This window comes from Carlito syrichta, unplaced genomic scaffold (assembly GCF_000164805.1).
Source record: "Carlito syrichta isolate Samal-C Ts95f unplaced genomic scaffold, Tarsius_syrichta-2.0.1 Scaffold304507, whole genome shotgun sequence".
Classification (NCBI taxonomy): Eukaryota; Metazoa; Chordata; class Mammalia; order Primates; family Tarsiidae; genus Carlito; species Carlito syrichta.
In genome coordinates this window covers 105,768-128,266 of record NW_007248603.1, presented here as the reverse complement: position 1 = coordinate 128,266, position 22,499 = coordinate 105,768, and the positions used below count along the sequence as shown (strand labels likewise).

The 22,499-nt window shown below is 43.1% G+C and overlaps 1 protein-coding gene across 4 annotated transcripts in view; it reads left to right on the top strand.

Annotated features, from left to right (window-relative positions):
- RDH11 (retinol dehydrogenase 11 (all-trans/9-cis/11-cis)) overlaps nucleotides 1-21,424 on the top strand; it is a 22,156-nt gene extending 732 nt beyond the window's left edge. Inside the window, exons 2-7 of one of the 4 annotated variants that reach the window (XM_008060064.2) lie at nucleotides 2,136-2,254; nucleotides 2,779-2,934; nucleotides 4,099-4,203; nucleotides 4,791-5,000; nucleotides 9,394-9,583; nucleotides 19,656-21,424. In XM_008060064.2, coding sequence (XP_008058255.1) covers nucleotides 2,136-2,254; nucleotides 2,779-2,934; nucleotides 4,099-4,203; nucleotides 4,791-5,000; nucleotides 9,394-9,583; nucleotides 19,656-19,758 — 883 coding nt within the window. In that variant the 3' untranslated portion in view covers nucleotides 19,759-21,424. The remainder of the gene's footprint in view (nucleotides 1-2,135; nucleotides 2,255-2,778; nucleotides 2,935-4,098; nucleotides 4,204-4,790; nucleotides 5,001-9,393; nucleotides 9,584-19,655) is intronic. The other 3 variants (XM_021713363.1, XM_008060065.2, XM_021713365.1) reach the window with 3 other exon arrangements.
- Nucleotides 21,425-22,499: the final 1,075 nt, after the last annotated feature.

The window sequence follows — 22,499 nt, the reverse complement described above, 5'->3', positions numbered from 1 at the left end:
AAAAAAAAAAAAAAAAAAGAAGCGAGTCCACGTTTTTACTCTTTGATTGGGAGGGAGGGGGGACCATGACATCTACGCCCCGTCGCTTGCTCTCTTGTTGTTGTTAGGGAAGATACAGTTTTAAAGAGCATTTCAACCTTTCTCGTTGAACTGGGAATTGTAAGGTACTTTATCTGGGCAGATGTTGTAAAGGAGAGAGGTGAAGAGGAGGAGTGTTTGATTATGAGCTCTGCCCTGCCTTCCTAGCAGGAGCATGGGGGAATCTGAGTGAAGAGCTAGGGGGCAGGAAGGGGTAGGGCAGGGAAAACAGGGGAAAGGATGGTCTTGACCAGGCAAGACCAGGCTGGCCTGGTGCCCAGGGAATCAGCGGCAAGTCGCACTAGAGACTGCACAACTGGCAGCCAGCCAGCTGATTGGTTCTAAGTCACGGTAGTGACCCAGACCAGTGACTGAAGAGATGCACTCCTTGTCCAGGTGGGTGGTCTCAGTCCCTATGGAACTTGAAACCAGGCCAGATCACACTGTCATTTCTTACCATAGTCACCTACCTACCATCCTTCCATTATTTTTACTCCCTCTCTCCTAGTTGTATTTTTTCCTCCCCTATAAGCGTGCAGTTCTCCCACCTCTAGGCATGCATGCGTGTTCACACTCAGTGAAAATGCTGCTTTTGATCTCTTCTCACCACGAGGTCCTCTGATCCATATAGAATTTCTTTTTTTTTGAGTTGGAGTCTCACTCTGTCACCCAGACTGGAGTGCAGTGGCCACTCCCAGCCACCGCAGCCTCGACCTGCTGGGCTCTGGCAATCCTTTCGCCTCAGCCTTCTGAGTAGCTAGAACTACAGGCGCACGCTACCACACCTGGCTGATTTTTGATTTATTGTAGAGATGAAGTCTCACCAAGTTGTCCAAGCGGGTCTCGAACCCGCGGGCTCAGGTAATCCACTCACCTCAGCCTCCCAAAGCCTGGGATTACAACGTAATGAGGTCATGGGAATGAGGCCATAGCTGAATTTTTATGGTTGATTGTCTCTTTTATTCATATCTGGTTAAGGAGAAGAAGGAACTGAGTACAGGTCCTGGTAAGTTGTCACGCCAGGAACATAAGCTGAAGGGATATGGGACACAGCCTGGAGGCTTGTTATCTGAGGAGGGAAGTTTGCCTCCTAGTCTGCCGGTTTGCACTAAGCAGGTAGCTTCAATGGCTAGGAGTGTGTACCTTACAATTCCAAGTTCTATGAAAAAGGTTAAAATGCTGTTTAAAACTGCATCTTCTGGTCAACAGGTTGTGTTAACTAGAGTCTCAAGATTGCCAAGAAGAGAAAAAGAACAATCTGGGAACTGCTGATGCCTGTTTGTGCATTCTTTCATTTGGAAGGCAGTGTAATCTAGTGCTTAAGAATAAAGATTCTACTTAGACAAAGCAGGTCTTGAATCCAGCCCCTCTTTGTAGTTATACACGTCTTTTCTTTCTGTTTTAAAATTATTTTAGAGACAGTGTCTTAATCTATCACTCAGACTGGAGTGCAGTGGCATGATCATAGCTCACTACAGCCTGGAACTCCTGGGCTCAAGCCATCTTCCTGCCCTGGCCTCCCAAAGTACTGAGACTACAGGCATGAGCTACAATGGTTGGCCTGTTTTATTTTAAAGTGAGAGAGAGAAGTTTTTTCCTGTTTGTCTTGTCCCAGAGTCACAAGCTTTCCTAATTTTAACTTTTTGTATTAGATTAGCCATTTCTCAAGACCATGAAATGCCAGTTGTGGACAGCGACATGCAGAGACTAGTTCTTTCTTCTTCTTGACTGAGTCTTATGATTTCCTAAACCAAAAATGCCTTAGGGAGAGCTCAGCCCAAAGCCAGGTGCCTGTGTAATCAAGTGTTCGTGGAGTTCTTGCACCACGGGGGACAGCTCTAAGCTTTGCCCTCATCACAGAATCACTTTTGTCTTTGAGCAAGGACAGAAAGCTTTTTTCTTGCCTCCAACTTTCCTTACACCTATAAAAGGACAACACTGGAGGGGGAACCAAAGCAAACCTTAGTCTTTGGATCTGAAAACACAGGTAATTAAGGGAACCCACCAGCTTAGACGGGAGAATGAAGAATTGATGAGCTCTCCTTCTCTGTCTGCAGGAAAATGCTGTCTTGTGGGGTGTGTACATCAGCCGTCCAGCTTCCTGGGAAGGTAGCTGTGGTCACTGGTGCTAACACAGGCATTGGGAAGGAGACAGCCAAAGAGCTGGCTCAAAGAGGCAAGTTCACCTGATTTTGGTTCCTTCCTACTACTGCTGTTTTACCCCTCACAGTGATGATTTTTCTCACTGTTTTCTTCCCCATCTTGGAATTTAGGAACACCTAGGTGACCCATGGACTTGCCAGTCTGGACCTAGTGTTAAGCTCTACATATAATGGATACCTGATGAATATTATTGATTTCTTTTTCTTTTCAGATTGGAAAATATAGTTTATTTAGAAAGCAAATGAGAGAGAGAGAGAGGAGATTCATCTCCCCAAGGTAGGGTAGGGGGACCAAAGCTAGAAAAACATGGCCTGGTCATAGCTCAAAGAACACGTGGCTCAGCCAGTGCTTAACAAAACAACGGCTGATTTATTTTTCTTTCCCTGTTTGCTATTCTGATACCTCTGTTGTGAAGCAGGGGTAAAAGTTCCCATTAAAAAAAAAATGTTGGAAATAACATTTAACAACAGCATTAGGTCTATAATGCCCACTCACAAGAAAAAGAGCTGACAGTTTCTCTCTCGTGTTGGCTGATAGGAGCTCGCGTATACTTAGCTTGCCGAGATGTGCAGAAGGGGGAATTGGTGGCCAGAGAGATTCAGACCACGACGGGGAACGAGCAGGTGCTGGTACGGAAACTGGACCTATCTGATACTAAGTCTATTCGAGACTTTGCTAAGGACTTCTTAGCAGGTAAGTATAGAACAAGAGAGACTATGTTGGGATCAATACTTGTGATCAATAAGACAAGACTTAATTAAAAGGAAAAGATCCTTTTTTCTCTAATACATAGAACTGGTGGGTAAAATATAATCAAAACCTTTTGGTATATAGCTGAAGACATCATTTATGTCAAGTGGACATCGTTAGGAAGTGGAAACAAAAAGAGAATTTGGAAAGTCAAAGCAGGAGCTGAAACCAGAAACCTCATGGAAGTATCAGAACTCACTGTGGGCTTTTTAGGGTCTTGGGTCTTAACACCCACACAGACATAGGGGATGAGGCCTGAGACCTCGAGAGCTGGAACTATATCTGAGGTTCCATATGAGGGCCATTCATTAAGTGCCGTCTGGTCCATAGTATAGGGGCTAATAAAAACACTGGGCACCAGCTCAGGGACATTACAGAGAAGCTTACCATCTCCTTAGGACATGGATGGATGAAGAGTCATCTGCAAAATATTAGAACCCCAAGCTGGCATCATCTGTGTGGTCTGAATTCACCCCACCAAATGGTGTAAGGGTCTTTTTTTTGTATGTGTGTGTGTTATCTTGAGCCAATAAATTAACATAAAAACCTGTAGTATCTCCTAAATAGCAAATCCAAGAACACTCTGTAGACAGACTCCCTCATAACCCAGGGATCTAGGCCTCCAAGGAAAACAGCTTCCAGTGATACAAACTTATAGTCATAAATTACAAACCATGTGAGGAAATGAATCCTTAGAAAGAGTTGGATGTTGCAACAAAGAAGTGAAACCAGTATTTCTTCTGGGACCTAAATCTCAGTGACAGGGGTGTGCATGGAAGATCCCTTTTCCCTTGCTTTGGAATCTTTACATCTTTCTGTTGGGAGAGAGAGAAGGAAAACTTCCCAAAAGCAGTAGGTAAGTAGCTCCTAACTAGAAAGGTTGGAAAGAGCATTTGGTAATATAAAATGGAATTTTGCACAGTAGGAAAAGGACGTAATATTCAACTAAAGTCTTAAAATGAAAGACACTACAAAATAAGTTTGAAGGGAATGGAAGAAAGATTGTAGTCCTACATCCTCACTTTCAAAGCCTGGGTGTGAGGTGGCTTTCTGAGATGTAACAGCTGTGGCTGGCCACTTCCACAGTACATCTTCTTTTCCCTGCAGAGGAAAAGCACCTCCATATTTTGATCAACAATGCAGGAGTGATGATGTGTCCCTACTCTAAGACAGCAGATGGCTTTGAAATGCACATGGGAGTCAACCACTTGGGTAAGAAATCTGGCCTGTTACAAAGCTGCAGGGAACCAAAATTCTCTTTGGAAAAGTTAGCTGTCAGGTTGGGCCACCTTTGTGATGTGATTGGACCTCAGGGCCGTAGTAGACCATGTGTGAATCGTAAATAGTTTGGTCCTGCCTGGCAGCTGAGGAATAAACCTGAGCCTGCTCCGGGTTCTACCCACTTTGTAGTCTAGGATTCAGGCTTGGTTTACCTTGGGGCATCTTTGAACAACCTAATTGAATTAGGAGGCTGTGTTGCTTTCTTAGAAGCTATCCATGTGCCCAGCATCGGGTGGGGGCCACCTGCTGTTAGAGAGTGGTGCTGAGCAAAGTTGGAAGGAGATGGAATCTCATCCTTGCATAGTTCACACCTAGCTCATATAAGGATGCCTCGTGTCTTTGGCTATACCTAGTTCCCTAAACCTTCTCTGAACCTGTTTTTTTAGTTGATTATGAAAAGTTGAGGCCAAAGACCTTATTCCTGCATTCTCCACCTCCTGTAACTGAGCTGCTCACCACTGTTCTCCTCACCCTCATGTTGGTCCCAAATGTTGTTCACTCTAGTTTTTCCTCCACAGGTCACTTCCTCCTGACCCATCTGCTGCTGGAGAAACTAAAGGAATCAGCCCCATCAAGAGTGGTAAACGTGTCTTCCTTAGCACATCACCTGGGAAGGATCCACTTCCATAACCTGCAGGGCGAGAAGTTCTACAACTCAGGTCTGGCTTACTGTCACAGCAAGCTGGCCAACATCCTCTTCACCCAGGAACTGGCCCGGAGGCTAAAAGGTAGGCTTGGGAAGAAATAATATGGAGACACGGATCAGTGGGAGGTGCTAAAAGCCACAGTAATGGAAACTTTCTGGAGCCCATCCCTGGACAGGACCTGCTTCTATGACTATACCTGGCTGTAGTTTTAGAAAGCAGCCTACGACTGAATATTGGAGGTGGTTGGCTGGGGACAGTGAGATTCTGACTCTCAGTGTGCTACTACAGCAAGTTTACATAACTTCTAAGACCTATTTCTTCATATGTAAAATGGAGCTTAATTCAAGCCTCACGAGCAAGTCAGAATTTTTTTCTTATAGTGAGACTGAGTAGAACAGAAGGATCTGAATGGGGACCAGATCCAGGCGTTAGAATGAAACAGGTCCTGGAAATTTGGAAGGACAGGGTCTCCCTAACAGCAAAGGGTCAAATAAGAGTTGCTTGAGAGAGTCTTCAGTCACAAGAAGTCAGGGCTCCTTAGCATTGTGTACTCCGGCTTTACAATAAAAAGAAGGGAAATCTAGGGTAAGCAGTGCTTAGGAACTGAGGCAGGCAGGATTCAGGCTCAGGGAGACAGGCATATGAGCCCTATAGTCGGAACAGGATCATCATACCACTTGGAAGCTGTGAGACCAAGGGAAGGAAGCTGGTGGTTAGTTGAGTCCATATGCCTGCTCTGTGCCCAGGGCATGACATCTCTTACAAGTTCAGGATGGATAAGGGTAACTGGATGGTGAAAACTATCCAAAGGGTTAGTCACGGAGCTAGGATGTCTGGAGGTGGAGAGATGGGTCCAGTGGTGAGAATTAGATAAAAGCACAGTATGTGTGAGTGAAGTATCCCTGATAATTCTGAAGATTAGGTGGAAAATAGTGTGGTTCAGTGAAAAAACCCTGGTAGGACAAGATTTATTCATTTAACCATTCAGCAGACATGTAGGGTTAGGGATTGGCGATGGGATGGTGAACAAGATAAGTACAGGCTCTTTCCTGAGTTGGTTTACACCTAATGAGGGAGAGAGACAGTAAGTGTTTGTACAAACTGTCACATGTAAGATCAGTCTAGTAATACATGAATAATTCTCATTGTAAAAAGCTCAAATACATTCTGGGAGATCGAGGCAAGAGGATCACTTGAGGCCAGGAGTTGAAGACCAGCCTGGGCAACATAGCAAGACCCTATCTCTGTAAAAAAAAACAACAACTTTAAAAATTGGCTAGGTGTGGTGGTCCACACCTGTAGTTCCAACTTTTCAGGAGGCTGAAGCAGAAGGATCATGCAAGCCCAGGAGTTCAAGGCTGCAAGTGAGTTATGATTGCACCTCTGCACTCAAGCCTGTATGGCAGTGAGACCTGTCTCTTAAAAAAAAAAGTTGAAATAATATGGAAGTATATAGAATTAAAAAGTATAAATCCTTTTCATTTATTTCCCTCTTCCCCCCTTTTCTCCCTTCAAGTGACCATAGTCAATAGCTTGTTGTGCCCCTTTCTAATGATTTTTCTATGCACTACATATGTATGTATCATACCCAGGGAACTGAAGTTGTATAACACAATGTTTTGGAGATCAGCTGAGCCTGAAGGATAATTATAAATTAGATGGATTACAGGCACAGGTGGGGTGTGGAGGCTGAGAAACAGTCCAGGCAGAAGGAAGAGAATGTATGTAGGTCTGGGTTCAGTTTGAGAGCTACCATAGTTAGATTATAGAAAAAAAGAGGAATCTGAGCTGAGACTGGTGAGGAAGGTAGCCAAATCCTTAGAGGCCACAATAAGGATTTTAGTATTTATTCTAAGAGCAGGAGGAAACCTTTAAAATTAAAGCCCTTTAAAAATGGCAGCAGGAGCCGGGCTCGGTGGCTCAGCCTGTAATCCCACGCCTTTGGGAGGCTGAGGTGAGTGGATTGCCTGAGCCCGTGGGTTCAAGACCCACCTGGACAGGCGAGACCTCGTCTCTACAATAAAATCAAAAAATTAGCTGGGTGTGGTAGCGCGCGCCTGTAATTCTGGCTACTCAGAAGGCTGAGGCGGAAGGATCGCCGGAGCCCAGCAGGTCGAGGCTGCGGTGGCTGGGAGCGGCCACTGCACTCCAGTCTGGGTGACAGAGTGAGACTCCAACTAAAAAAAAAAAAAAAAAAAAAAAAAATGGCAGCAGGAGTGGATGCAGCAGGCAGTTTAAATATTTTAAGACGAAAAATGATGGTAGATTGGACTAGGGTGGTGGAGATGGAGGGCAGTAAAAGCAGGGCAGTCCGGAGAGATATTTTAGGATGTGAAAACTACAGAACTTGTTGATTGGATATGCATGGTGAGGTAGGGAGTTTTTAGGAACTTCCATGTGTCTGATTGGGCATATAGGGAATACAGCAAGAACCAGGCTTGGCCTTAAAAATAGAAGTCATTTTGGGACCTCAGAGTCTGCATTACTGTTGTCTTCTAGGGTGGATGTCTGCGGGGCGTCTAGCCTCTGCTGAGCAGGGCCTGAGTTGGGGGGAGGGAATGAGAAAAGAAACAGACAAGAGAAACAGCGTGATTGGGAGGGCTTCCTCTCAGGTATCTGTGAGTGAGAGAGAGCAAGTTCATTTTCACAGCATGCCTCTTATATGGGGCAAAATCACACATAGGAGGGCAGAACCACACAAGCAGGATATATGTTAATGTCTAAACTAAATCACACAAGCAGGGGAAGTATTGATGACTAAACTATGCATATCTTAACATCTGTGCTTTCTAAGTTAAAAGCAAGGCAAACACTTAAGATAAATAGCCTTGGGCCAGACTTGGCACCACTCTGCTATCCATAGAATAGCTAGACTTGGCACCGCTCTGCTATCCATAGAAATGCAACCAAAACATCAGGGGAGACAAAGGAAATGTAGGCTTGGTTCCTTGAACACAAGCCAAGAAACATAAGGACCTTGTCAGCTTATGCTCTGGTTTCCTTCAGATGTCAAGTAGCACTTGGAAATAATACAAGTCTATAGTCCTTTGCGAAGTCCACAAAGGCCTGGAAATTCTGTGTTTTCCACACGATTTACAGGAGAACCCATTTGGCACCAAAACTTCTCTTGTCTTAGGGAGATTAGGTAATAAACAGTATATGTATATTTTTTTTTTTTGAGTTGGAGTCTCACTCTGTCACCCAGACTGGAGTGCAGTGGTTGCTCTCGGCCACCGCAGCCTCGCCTACTGGGCTTCAGTGATCCTTCCGCCTCAGCCTTCCGAGTAGCCAGAACTACAGGCATGCGCTACCGCACCCGACTGAATTTTTGATTTATTGTAGAGATGAGGTCTCACTGCCCAGGCAGGTCTCGAACCCGTGGGCTCAGGCAATCCACTCACCTCAGCCTCCCCATATTACCTTTTAAAGTCAGAAAAAATTTGAAACATGTCTGGCACCAAGGTTTCCAGTAAAGGATTGGGGAACTAAAATAGCATGTATAAAAGTATTGTTTAGCACTTACCATGCACGTGCACTATTTTAAGCTCTTTAACACACATGAACTCATTTAATCCTCAGAAAAACCCTGTGAGGTGTAGATGTTCTGATTATCCCCAGTTTGTTTGTTTGTTTGTTTATTTGGCATCTCACTCTGTCGCCCAGGCTGGAGTGCATTGGTATGATCACGACCACCACAGCCTCAGCCTGCTGGATTCAGGTGATCCTTCTGCCTCAGCCTCCTGAGTAGCTGGGACTACAGGCGTGCAGCACCATGCCTGGCTAATTTCTTGGATTTATTGTAGTTGCCCAGGCTGGTCTCGGATCCCTCAGGCAGTCCTCTCGCCTCTGCCTCCCAAAGTGCTGGGACTATGTGTGTGAGCCACCCCGCCCAGCCATCCCCATTTTAGAAATGAGGAAATGAGCCTCATAGAGCTGGGACTTAGAACCAGGCAGTTTGTCCACACAGTCCATACCCTTACATTGTGCTGGCTCTCAAATCAGTTTCCAGTTCAGAGGAGCAGTTTGGGCTGTATATAAAAATGTGAGCACCATAAAATTATATAGAGGGAGTTCAGTGAGCCTTGAGGGCACCAACAACATTTAATGTTTGGGTGGAAGATGATGACTGAGTCCAGGAAACTGAGACAAAGTAACGGAAAGGTTGGGAAAACAAGAAGTGGTGTGGGATCGTGGAAGCCAGTAAAAAGAAGACTAAGAAGCAGGTGGTCAACAATGTAAAGTGCTGAGAAGATGAGTCCTGGCTCTGCTGTTTCATAACAGTTGATATAACCTCTTGGAGCCTTCTTAAATCTGGGAGTGGAGGTATAAAATTACTCTGATCAGTACTTGTGATGTCACTGTGGGCAGGGAGGCAATATATGAGGGCCCCATGTTTATGTATATCCTTTGCTGTCTTTGACTGTTCAGCAGACCAAGTCCTGTCTTCCCCTTTTTCCATGGCATCCCGCTGCAGGCTCTGGTGTTACGGCATATTCTGTACACCCTGGCACAGTAAAATCCGAATTGACTCGGCACTCGTCTTTCATGAGGTGCTTGTGGTGGCTCTTCTCCTTCTTCATCAAGACTCCTCAGCAGGGAGCCCAGACCAGCCTGTACTGTGCCTTAACGGAAGGTCTTGAGGGTCTAAGTGGGAATCATTTCAGGTATGAATGTGTTTGTTTGTAAAATAAGATTGTATTGCCCGAAGGAAATATTTTGTCTGGTATACCATCCCCTCCTTAAATAGTACATTGTCTAGTACCGCTTTTGTTTTTTAACTCTAAGGTTTTACCCGTTTTTATAGGGTCTTAACTCCATCACCCAGGCTGGAGTACAATGGCATGATCATGGCTCACCACAACCTTGACCTCTTGGATTCAGACAATCCTTCCACCTCAGCCTCCGTAGTGGCTGGGACTACAAGCCTGCACCACCATGCCTGGCTAATTTTTTGAATTTTTTTACCACAATAATAAGCAGTTTATTAAGAAGGATAGTTAACAGGTGGAGAAATAAGGTCAAACCCCAAATCCCAGTGACCAAGAAACTGCAAGTTTATAGGCCAACTGCTGTTGAAAATGTCTAGGCATCGAGAGCGCTTCATACTAGTCAGGAGGCCATTCCCTTTCTTGCTTGGGTAGTGAGGTCCAAAGCGTGAGTAAGTGCCAAGGGACAGAATAGGACATGAGAAAGCCACCTAAGCTATTAAGCAGCTCATGCTTGTTACCCCAGCACCTTGGGCGGCTCAGACAGGTGCTGGAGCCCAGAAGTTTGAGAGCAGCCGGGGCAACACAGGAAGACCCTGTGCCTCCAAGGCATAACATTAGCCTCCCAATTAGCTGGGACTATAGGGCGGCTGTAGTATTACGGAAGACAAAGACAGGAGGATTGCCTGGGGCACAGAGTTGAGACTCTGACTCAAAAAAAATTAAAAATCTGGGCAACGCAGGGGAGGCAGTCTGATATTTCTTATGGGCTGGCTGGCAGGGGGAGACAGATCAGAGCTGAATGCCCGAGCTGTGTTGAGGCCAGGTGGATGCCTTCCTCAGACAGGGATTTATTTATTTTTTTTTTTGGTAGAGACTAGGTCTCACTATGTTGCTTAGGCTGGGGTTTTTTACCTTTTAATGGGAAATTTGACCCATTCGCTTTTTTTTTTTTGTGGTAACTGCTGGATTTGAACTTATGCCATCTTTTATACTGATAATTGTGTGCTCTGTTTGTTTCCTTTCTTCCTATATATTTTTTTATGTCAGTCTGATTTTCTTTATTCATTTATTTTCTTTATTCATTTTTGGACTCCTATTATTTTACATTAAAAAGAATTTGAATCTGTATTTCTCTGTTGTCTTCAGAACTGCAGTTACCTATAGAATCCTTTCTTGAATAAATGAAGATGTGTAAAACTTTTTATCGTAGAGAAATTTCAGCATCCACACGAGTAGATAAGGTAGCATACTGAACCTACATATACCCATAATCCAGCCTCAACTACCATTAACCCGTTGCCAGCTCTGTCCCATCTATATTCTCTACACCTTTTCATGTTTTTTCTCTCATATTATTTTGAAGCAAATCTCAGGCATTATATGATCACTTCTTTTTTTTTTTATTCTTGGTCTTTTTTTTTTTTTGAGTTGGAGTCTCATTCTGTTGCCCAGACTGGAGTGCAGTGGCACACTCCCAGCCACCACAACCTCGACCTGCTGTGCTCCAGCAACCCTTCTGCCTCAGCCTTCCAACTAGCCAGAACTACAGGCGTGCGCTACCACACCCAGCTAATTTTTTTGATTTATTGTAGAGACAAGGTCTTGCCAAGTTGCCCGGGTGGGCCTCAAACCCGCGGGATCAGGCAATCCATTCGCTTCGGCCTCCCAAAGTACTGGGATTACAGGCTGAGCCACCAAGCCTGGCCCCAGTCATGGTCTTAATCTGTTGCTCAGACTGAGTGCAGTGTCACAGTCACAGCTCACTGCAGCCTCAGACTCCTGAGCTCAAGAGATCCTCCTGCCTCGGCCTCCCAATTAGCTGGGACTATAGGCGCACACCACCATGCCTGACTTAATTTTAAAAAATTTTTTTTGTAGAGATGAAGTCTCACTATGTTGTCCAGGCTAGTCTCAAACTCCTGATCTTTCTGCACCCAGTCGTGATCACAATTTAAATGTGATTTTACAAAACTCCGCTTCAAGTTATTATTGCAATAACCTGACATTTTAGGAAAAGAGCTGTAAATAGCAGTAAGACTGGAAAGAAAGGAAGACAGATTAGGAAATGCCTATAATGCCAGCCTTCTGGAAGAGCCACAAATGTTATTTCAGTAGAGAAAGACATAATCTCTGGTGACTTTGTTTAATGAATAAGTAACCCAGTGAGAGACAGAGTTCGTGAAAGTTAAAATAAAAGGAATGGTAATATGAGAGAAGAAGCAGAATTTTTTCACTGGATGACTAATTGAATGAGGAGTATGAAAGATTTGATAACCTGGATTTCCAAGCCTGAGTGAAGTTGATAATGGCATTGACTAAGACAACGGACAAGGAAAGATAATGTGTGTAGTTTAGGATGCTTGGATTCCAAAACAGTGGAAATGGCCTCTGACTAGCTTAAGCAAGAAGGAAATTTATTGAAATATGAGAGAACTCTTAGGTTGAAAGGGAAGACTGAAGAGCCAGGCTTAGAACAGCCAGAGGGGCTAGAGTGAATGAATGCCAGCTGTCTTCAGTCTTTTGGCTTTGCTTACCATCCCCTCTCCAGGGAGGAAGCATTGGATCTCCTTCCTCCATCCATTCCTTCTTTCCATTCCCTCAATTTCACTTTCTTGATTAGGACAAGACAAACCTTGATTAATAGTCTCTTCAAACTGTATCCGGGGGAAAAGGCAATTCTGCAGAAGGAGGTCAGGTTGCTGTTGCCAAAAGAAAGTGAAGTGAATGTTCAGCCAAAAAGTAACAGTTGCCACTGTGTAATAAACCTGACTGTGTGCATGTTCAGTGTGTATTATCTATAAGACAAGAGAAGTGCGTAGCAGATAGTTGAAAATGTGGTTCTGAAGTACAAGAAGACGGGTTTATATAGTTTTTGCATACTGGATTGATTTTCCAAGAGTGACTGGATTCTACTTCCTTGGAGAGTTTAAGGAAAAAAGTAATCCTTTGTCTTGGTTTTGACTAAGTGATTTAATGAAGTCAGCCTCAGATCCATAACTTAGCATTGTATTGACTTTTGGAGAGCCTGTCCCATACCATGGATTCTTAATTTTGCTTCATTTTTAAGATCCAATTGCAGCTACGTAGACCACTATCAACAAATGAATATAAAAGTCTGTTTTGATCGAAAAGCCTTAGGACCTTTGTACTGGCTGTTCTTTCTGCCTGCAACCACTAATCTATTTTCTTTCTCTAAGGATTTACCTATACTAGACATTTATATAAATACAGTTGTATGATATATGGCCTGACTGATTTCTTTCACTCAGCATAATCTTTTCAAGCTTCATCCATGCCGAAACATGTATCAGTAGTTATTTTTATTGCTGTATAATATTTCATTGTATAGATACACCACATTTTATTTACTCATTTTTCAGTTGATGGGCAGTAGAGTTTCCACTTTTTGGCTGTTTGAATAATGGTACTGTGAGCATTTGTGTAGAAACTTTTGTATGGACATTTCTCTTGGAGACATAGAAGTAAATTTCTGGGTCATATGGTAACTCTGTGTTTAACTGTTGAGGAACTGCCAGACTTTTCCAAAGCGACTATACTATTTTACATTCCTATTAGCAGTGTATGAGTGTTCTAATCTCTCCCCTTCCTTGACAACTCTTGCTATTGTCTGTTCTTTTTATTTTAGCCATCCTAGAGAATATACAGGAGTATCTTTTTTTCATTTTCTTGCTAATGATATTGAACATTTTTTCATGGGCTTTATTGTCCATAATCCTTTGCCCACTTTAAAATTGGATTACTGTCTTTTCATTGTTGAGTCACAAGAATTCTTTATAGTCTAGATACAAGTTCTTTATTAGATATATGATTTGCAAATATTCTCTAGTTATTTGAATTGTCTTTTAACTTTCTTAATGGTATCTTTTGACGTATAGATGTTTTCAATTTTGATAACAATTTTCATCTATTTCTTTTCTTTTGTTACTTGTGCTGTTGATGTTATGTCTGAGAAACCATTGCTTTACCCAAGGTCACAAAGACTTACTACTGTCTTTACTGAAGTCCATTTTCTGTTCCTATAACAGATTACCACAAACTGGATAAATTATAAAGAAAAGAAGTTGATTTAGCTCACAGTCTTGGAGGCTAGGAAGTCCAAGAGCATGGCATTGGTATCTGGTTGTGTTATGTGTCATGATATGGCAGAGGGTGTCACATGGCAGGTGGGCAAGCAAGAACAAACCCACTCCCATGATAGTGACATGAATCCATTCAGGATAGCGGAAGGATTACGCTTCCGACATGTGAACTTTTGGGGAATACATTCAAACCATAGCAGGTACTACATTTTCCTCTTATAGCTTTTAGCACTATATTAAGGTATGTGATCCATTTTGAGCTAATTCTTGTATATGGTATGAGCTAATTCTTGTATATGGTATGAAAGTCCACCTTCATTCTTTTGCATGTAGATATCGAGTTATCTCAGAACAATTTGTTGAAGACTATTTTTCCCCTATTCGGTTGTCTTGGTAAGTTATATTAGTCTGCTTGGGCTGTCATAACAGAATACTATAGACTGAGTGGCTTAAATGACATAAATTTATTTCTCACAATTCTAGAGACTGGAAATCCAAGATCAAGGTGCTGGCAGTGTTGGTTTCTGTGAGGGCTCTCTTCTAACTTGCAGGCGAATGCCTTCTCCTGGTGTCCTCACATGGCCTTTCTTCTGTGCACACACACTTCAGGTGGCTCTGCCTCTTCTTTTAAGGACACCAGTCCTACTGGATTAGTATCCCACCCTTATGACCTCATTTGACCTAATTACCTCCTTAAAGACTCTGTCTCCAAATACAGTCACATTTGGGGAATAGGACTTCAACATGTGAATTTTGGGAAGGATTCCTCCCAAAATTCAATCTATAACAGTAAACCTGTCAAAAATAAATTGACCAGCCGGGCTCGGTGGCTCAGCCTGTAATCCTGCGCCTTTGGGAGGCTGAGGTGAGTGAATTGCCTGAGCCCGCGGGTTTGAGACCCGCCTGGGCAGCAAGACCTCATCTCTACAGTAAATAAAAAAATCAGCCGGCCGTGGTAGCGCATGCCTGTAATTCCGGCTACTTGGAAGTCTGAGGCGGAAGGATCGCCGGAGCCCAACAGGCTGAGGCTACTGTGACTGGGAGCGGCCACTGCACTCCAGTCTGGGTGACAGTGAGACTCCAACTCAAAAAATAAAAAAATAAAAATAAAAATAAAAAATTGACCATAAATGTAAGGATTTACTTTTGCACTTTTAATTCTTTTTTTTTTCACTTTTAATTCTGTTTCATTTATATGTGTATTCTTATGCCACTACCACACTATCTTGGTTACTGTAGCTTTGTAGTAAGTTTTTAAATTGGTTAATCTTTTACCTATACTAATTCCTACTGAACTCCCACTGGAAATAGGAGTGCTGTGACCATGCTGATGCCATAACCAATTAAGTAGCTCCTACTATAGTATTTGAATAATTGTTATAGCATGTCATAGCTTACAAGGAACCGTCGTGTCTATGGTGTCTTTTGATTTTCACTATAATATTACGAAGAGTACAAGGCACAGTACCCGGGAGAATGTAGAGGCTTATATAAGTCGAGTAATTTCCAGAAAGTGATTCACAGCCTTGGTTCTCAGTGATGGTCTTGTCACTTTAAAAAATGGCAGGTGAGCTGGGCTCGGTGGCTCAGCCTGTAATCCCGCGCCTTTGGGAGACTGAGGTGAGTGGATTGCCTGAGCCCGCGGGTTCGAGACCCGCCTGGGCAGCGAGACCTCATCTCTACAATAAATAAAAAAAAATCAGCCGGGCGTGGTAGCACATGCTTATAATTCCGGCTACTCAGAAGGCTGAGGTGGAAGGATCGCCGGAGCCCAGCACGTCGAGGCTGTGGTGACCGGGAGCAGCCACTGCACTCCAGTCTGGGCGACCGAGTAAGACTCCAACTCAAAAAAAAAAAAAAATGGCAGGTGATAGCCGGGCGCAGTGACTCAAGCCTGTAATCCCAGCACTTTGGGAGGCTGAGGTGAGAGGAATGCCTGAGTCCAGGTGTTCGAGATCGGCCTGGGCAACTTGGTGAGACCTCATCTCTACAATCAATCAAAAAATTAAATTAGCTGGGCGTGGTGGTATGCACCTATACTTCTAGCTCCTTGGAAGGCTGGAATGGAAGGATCACCTGAGCCCAGCAGGTCGAGGCTGCGGTGGCTGTGAGCATGCCACTGCACTCCAACCTGTCCAGAGTGAGATTCTGACTCAAGAAAAAAAAATGGCAGGTTGTGCCGGTCATGTTGGTGAGTTTTTCTTAAACAGAAGTACTATACTTGTTTTGTAAGTATTAGTACAAAACAAGTTCTAGACTTGTTTTATGAGTATGAAGATATTTTTAAGTGGTGTGTCTCAAGCTTTTTGTATTTAAGAATCATCTGGAAACTAGTTGAAAACATTCCTGGACCACAACCCTGGAGATTCTGATCAGTATGTCTGGAGGAAGGCCTGAGAATTGGCATTTCTAACAAACTCCCAGATGACACTCCTGCTGTTGGTTCATAGTACATACTTTGAGTAGCATTGTCTTACTGAGTTTGCTTCTTTGCTTCATGGAGTTTCTTTTTGTTTTTGTTTGTTTGTTTTGAGTAGGAGTTTCACTGTGTCATCCACGCTGGAGTGCAGTGGCACACTCCTAGCCACCATAGCCTCGACGTGCTGGTCTCAGGCAGTCCTTCCACCTCAGCCTTCCAGGTAGCTGGAACCATAGGCGTGCGCCACCACACCAGCTAATTTTTTTATTTATTGTAGAGATGAGATCTTGCTAAGTTGCCCAGGCTGATCTCAAACCCCCAAACTCAGGCAATCCTCTTGCCTCCACTTACCAAAGTGCTGGGATCACAGGCATGAGCCACCATGCCTGACCACTTCATGGAGTTAATTTAGATTTGTCAACTCTCCTTTCACCTTCAGAATCTGCTTAAAATGCCCAGGAAGCAATTTTCCTGAAATAGTATACTTTTTAAATGGCTTCTCGGCTGGGCTTGGTGGCTCAACCTGTAATCCCAGAGCTTTGGAAGGCCAAGGCGCATGGATTACCTGAGCCCGCGGGTTTGAGACCCGCCTGGGCAACTTGGCGAGACCTCGTCTCTACAATAATCAAAAATTAGCTGGGCATGGTAGCGCATGCCTGTAGTTTCAGCTACTTGGAAGGCTGAGGCGGAAGGATCGCCAGAGCCCAGCAGGTTGAGGCTGCGGTGGCCAGGAGCATGCCACTGCACTCCAGTCTGGGCGACAGAGTGAGACTCCAACTCAAAAAAAAAAAAAAAATCTTCTATTATATTTTCATTTGAATACTTATCACTTAATGGCCAGTCTATTCGATAGTTTTAGTTGTTTTACTTTTTTAAAAAAAAACTTCATAATGTTTATTTAGCATTTTTAACAAGATAGGAATTGTTTTTCCTTGTTTTTTTTAAAGGGCTACATCTCAAATTAACCTGCATGACTACACTTGTGTTATAATTCAAAAGGAGCAGTTGAACTACTACATACAATCTTTTCATGAAACGCAAGTTAGCACCACTGTCCTGCCAATGTCTTAAACATTGCAATTATTGTAAAACCTTCCCTGTGCCTTCAGCATCTCCAATTTGTGAACAAATCTCTATTTATCCCTGTTGTGTTCTTCCACATGCTTGTTTTGCAGTATAATAACTCTTGACAGTTGTAAATTTTTCCACATGCTTCATTTTGTAGAGATAAACTGTGTATGCAGTACACGTCCCTAAGCTTTAAAGACTTTTGAAATAAACAATTCCAGCTGAGTGCGGTGGCTCATGTCTGTAATCCCAGCACTTTAGGAGGCTGAGGTAGGAGGATTGCTTGAGCCCAGGAGTTTGAGACCAACCTAGGCAGCATGGCAAGACCTAATCTCCATAAAAAATTAGCCAGGTGTGGTGGTGCGTGCCCGTTGTTCCAGCTACTTGGAAAGCTGAGGCAGAAGGATCACCTGAACCCAGCAGTTTGAGGCTGCGGTGGCTGGGAGCATGCCACTGCACTCCAGCCTGGGCGATGGAGTGAGACTCCAACTCAAAAAAAGAAAAAATTGCTTCTCAAGTGATTTTAAAGATTGCAGTTCATTCATGCAATCATTTTTTTAAAAACCCTTCATTGACTATTCTGTACCACATGCAGATAATATAAAAATGAGTAAAAGAACTGTCCTTGAAAAAATTTTCTGGGTGATGTGGTTGGAAGACCCCTCCTGCATTGGAATTACAAAACTTGGAATTATAGCAATGAAGAGAAGATATTTGAAACACCTTACTGTAGTTTGAATGTGTTCCCCAAAGTTCATGTGTTGGAAACGTAAGCTCCAATACAACAGTGTTGAGGGGTGGAATCTTCAAGAGGTGATTAGGCCACAAGGGCAGCCCTCATGAATGGATTAGTGCCATTATCTCGAGAACTGGTTTGTTATTTTGGGAGCAGATTCCTTACTAAAGGATGAGGTGGGTCCCCTTCCCTCCCTCTCTTGCCTATGTGATGTTTTCCACCATGTTATGAGAAAGCAAGAAGGCCCTCGTTAGATGCTGGCTTCTTAGTCTTGGACTTCCTATTTTCCATATAATGAGCTAATAAATTTCTGTTCATTATAATTACCCAGTTTATATATTCTGTTGTAGCAGCAAAAAACAGACAGAGACATACCTGGTACCCTATTGTTAACATTTCTTTTCTGCTATCACCTTCTCTTCCTTTTGCTATTTTTAAAGCTGGCTTTAACTGTCATATGAGTTTACAGTTACGACTGCAATTAGCCTAGAAATAAAGGGTTTTTTGTTTTTAATCACTCTAAGCATTTGTGACCAGTATAAATAGCAGAATCTCAACTATATGACACTGTCCAGAGCCCTATAGAATGGACCTTATGGACTTATTTGAGGAAGGTGGATATACATTGGTGTTAGGCAGGCACAGATATTAAAGTTATGTACATAGAAAGGGGACTATAAATACCAAATGATAAGCATTATTTGTCAAACAAAGGTTTCTAATTAGAGGTGGTCTAGTGAGGAAATCTAAAATGGCAATTATATTTTCTCTGGATAAAGATTAGAGAATGAGTCTGGTGTGGTGGCTCACATCTGTAATTCTAGCACTTTGGGAGGCCAAGGCAGAAGGATTGCTTGAGCTCAGGAGTTCAAGACCAACCTAGGCAACATAGTAAGACCTCATCTCTATAAAACATTTAAAAATTAGCCAGATGTGGTGGCACACACCGTAGTCCCAACTATCAGGAGGCTGAGGCAGAAGGATCACCTAAGCCCAGGAGGTTGAGGCTGTAGTGAGTCATGATCATTCTGCTGTACTCCAACATGGGTGTCTGAGACCCCTACCAAAAAAAAAAAAAAAAGCATTTGTGTGTATATCTTCATTCCTACATGGGTCTCCTAATGGATTGACAAGCAGTGGCAGTTGGACCCAAAAGCAGACTGCATCATCAATATGTGTGTATGTGTGTATATATGTATGTGTACGTGTGTGTGTGTGTGTGTGTGTGTGTGTGTGTATGTGTGTATGTGAAGAGACAGGACAAACACTGGCCCTATGAAGTGCTTGGAGGCACTGTGATACCTGGGTTATTTTTCTGTCATATTCCTTATCCCAGGAAAAGAACAGACAACATTCACTTTATTTATTTATTTGAGTAAGGGTCTCACTCTGTTGCCCCCTGTAGTACAGTGGCACAATCACAGTTCACTGCAACCTTGACCTCCTGGGCTCAGGCAATCCTTCCACATCAGCCTCCCAAGTAGCTGGGACTACAGGTGCAAGCCACCATGCCTGGCATATTTTTTTATTTTGGTAGAAATGTGGTATCGCCATGTTGCCCAGGTTGGTCTTGAACTCCTGAGCCCAAGTTGTCCTTTTGCCTTGGCTTCTCAAAGTGCTGGGATTACAGGCATGAGCCACTGTGCCCAGCCAGCAGACCCCATTCTTAACACTATGCTTCAAGCCTCTCTCTTTCCCTTCTAGTGACTGTCACATAGCATGGGTCTCTGCCCAGGCTCGTAATGAAACCATAGCAAGGCGGCTGTGGGACGTCAGTTGTGACCTACTGGGCCTCCCAATGGATTGACAAGCAGTGGCAGCTGGACCAAAAGAAGACTGCAGCAGACTACACAGTACTTCCTGCCAAATTGATTCTCCTTCAAGTATTCCAAAACCTTGAATACAAACAGTAAAACTTTCCAACCTTGCCTGCTTGGTGTACAGTTAAAACCCAGTCAACTGCCAGATTCATCCTAATACTCATCATTTGTCCAGATTTACTTTGCTCCTGTTAACTACAGAGCTACTAGAGACATATATCGTCATAGGATTAAGAGACCCTCATGTGACCTGCACAGCTCATGTTTTCCTTCTGAAACTGCTGCTGCCTAGGAGAATCTAAGCTGTGGCAGGGATGATTATGGGAATTTGGACTCTGTTTCTGCCCTCTTTGTTCACAATGTAGTTCCTCTCAACCCACCAGTCTTCATTTCAGGAGGGCCACACTTGCTAAACTCCATGAATCCCAATGGCTTCCCTCAAGAGCAGGACTTGTCCTTCACCTCCTGAGTTGTCATGCACATCTGGATTCTTTTAGGAAATTGTTAACCAAATCTGGATTATGGTATGGCCTTATTTGTGACACCCTGAAGCCACTGCTGTTAAGATACTTTCCTGTGTCGCAGTCACAAAAGAGCTTCCTTTTCTAAGAAGTTTGTAGGATTTGGGAGGTGGCAGAAAAGTGGGGGAAAGGCAGAAATAAAAATCAAGTTTAAGCTGTCATTTTCCTGCTGTTTCTCAGATCAGGAAGTAGGTAATGAAAGGAGTACTATGAGAAGATGGCCACTTGACCACTTACTGACTCAAGACCCATGGAGGCCTCCTTCTTTGTGCCTGCCTTTTCTTAGAAAACCAGAAGGAAAAAGGAGAGGCTTTTTGGTCATTTTCACAGGCATTCTATCTTTGCGTGTCTTGTGTATTTATGTAGTTGGGAGTATTTTCACAGAATTCAAAACAGCCACAAAGGAACAGTGGCTGGACCCCAATGCAGGTAAATAATCAGAGGTGGCACAGACCAGTGTCATGAGATCCCGTCTTGTGATACCAGTCAATAGAGCTGCTAAGGGACGTGGATTCTGTATATGCTGCTAACCCATCAAGAAGCACATGGGTAGCAGGGAAGACATCCAAAGGAGAAAAAGGAAGAATCCTGCCTGGGAGCTAGATAATGCGCGAAATGAAGGTACTAGTTAAGACTTGAAAGAACAGCAGAAGACAGTAATATACAGCTGTAGAAGAATTGAGGGTGAGCAGCCAAGACTTATGAGGCCCTGTCTTAACAAAAACCAGTTGATCTGTGTGTGTGGCAGAAAAAAATACAAAACAAGAATAAAACCAAAAAACCCAATTATTTACTCAGAAAAATTATCTAAAGGACTGATATTGGCAATTACAGTCAACAGTTTTTCAGGGCATTTCCTTACATTGTCTTGGTAAGATTAAACCGCCTATTTGATTTGGAGAACTTTTATCAGAAGTAATGCTGCCAAAGGAAGCCTGAGGAATTGGTTATGTTCCCATCACTTGTTTGGAGTATGCTATTCTCACAGCTTGTGATTTCTTGGACTGATGATTATATTTTAACTTTGGTGGGCAAAAGAGTTATAGGACCACAGTCTTTACTTCTCGTATTTGTAAATTAATCTTTTGTCAAACTTGTTTTGGCCATTAAACTGTATATTTAGAAATGGTCATTTTATGGAAAACTTGGACAGCTTTTGGTTAATAGTGCAGCAGAATAGATGAATTAATGTTTTACTTAATTTATATTGAACTGTCAATGACAAATTTTTTTCAATTTATTATGTTTTCATTTACCAGAATAAAAACTAAGAATTAAAAATTTATAACCAAAAGAAAAAAACACTTCATTATTATGGCTAATGCAGGTATTTCTCATTCTAAATGATAATTTGTCACAGAGTCTAGCCAATTCAATCTCAGTTCACATGCCATTAAATGTAGGTGTGTGATATTTTGATCATTCACCCATTGCTTCTCTTGACACTGTTCCAAAGATCACTTTTTCCACATTTCTTTATCCTGCCAGGATATGTTATCTTTCCTTTTTGTACCTGCCCGTTATTTCTGTTCTGTATCAGGTTCCATGGCATTGAATTGCAGCACTTACCACAGTACACTGCCACTAACCTCAGACTTTGTCATCACTGTTTGGTCCATGTGTATTTTTGTTTGTTTGTTTGAGTTGGAGTCTCACTCTGTCACCCAGACTGGAGTGCAGTGGCCGCTCCCGGTCACTGCAGCCTCGACCTGCTGGGCTCCGGCGATTCTTCCGCCTCAGCCTTCCAAGTAGCTGGAACTACAGGTGAGCGCTACCACACCCGGCTAATTTTTTGATTTATTGTAGAGATGAGGTCTCGCCAAGTTGTCCACGCAGGTCTCGAACCCGTGACCTCAGGCAATCCACTCACCTCAGCCTCCCAAAGCATGGGATTACAGGCTGAGTCACCGAGCCCAGCTTGGTCCATGTGTATTAAGAGCTCAACCAAAATGTGTTGCATCAGTGGTCAGTGAACTCGATCTAATAAAAGTGAGGGCCCAGGAGATGTAAATCACCAAAGCATTTATCTCTGAATATTCATATACCTTTTAATAAGCGTGGGCAGTTTCAATATTGAGCTCCCAAGCAAACATTTGATGACAAGCTCCCCGGGCAAACCATGAAATCAGTGGAAATAGAGATTTATGCCCAATGGGGTGCAGGAGAGGACTTTATAATCATTAACACGTTCTATTTAGTGGCAGATG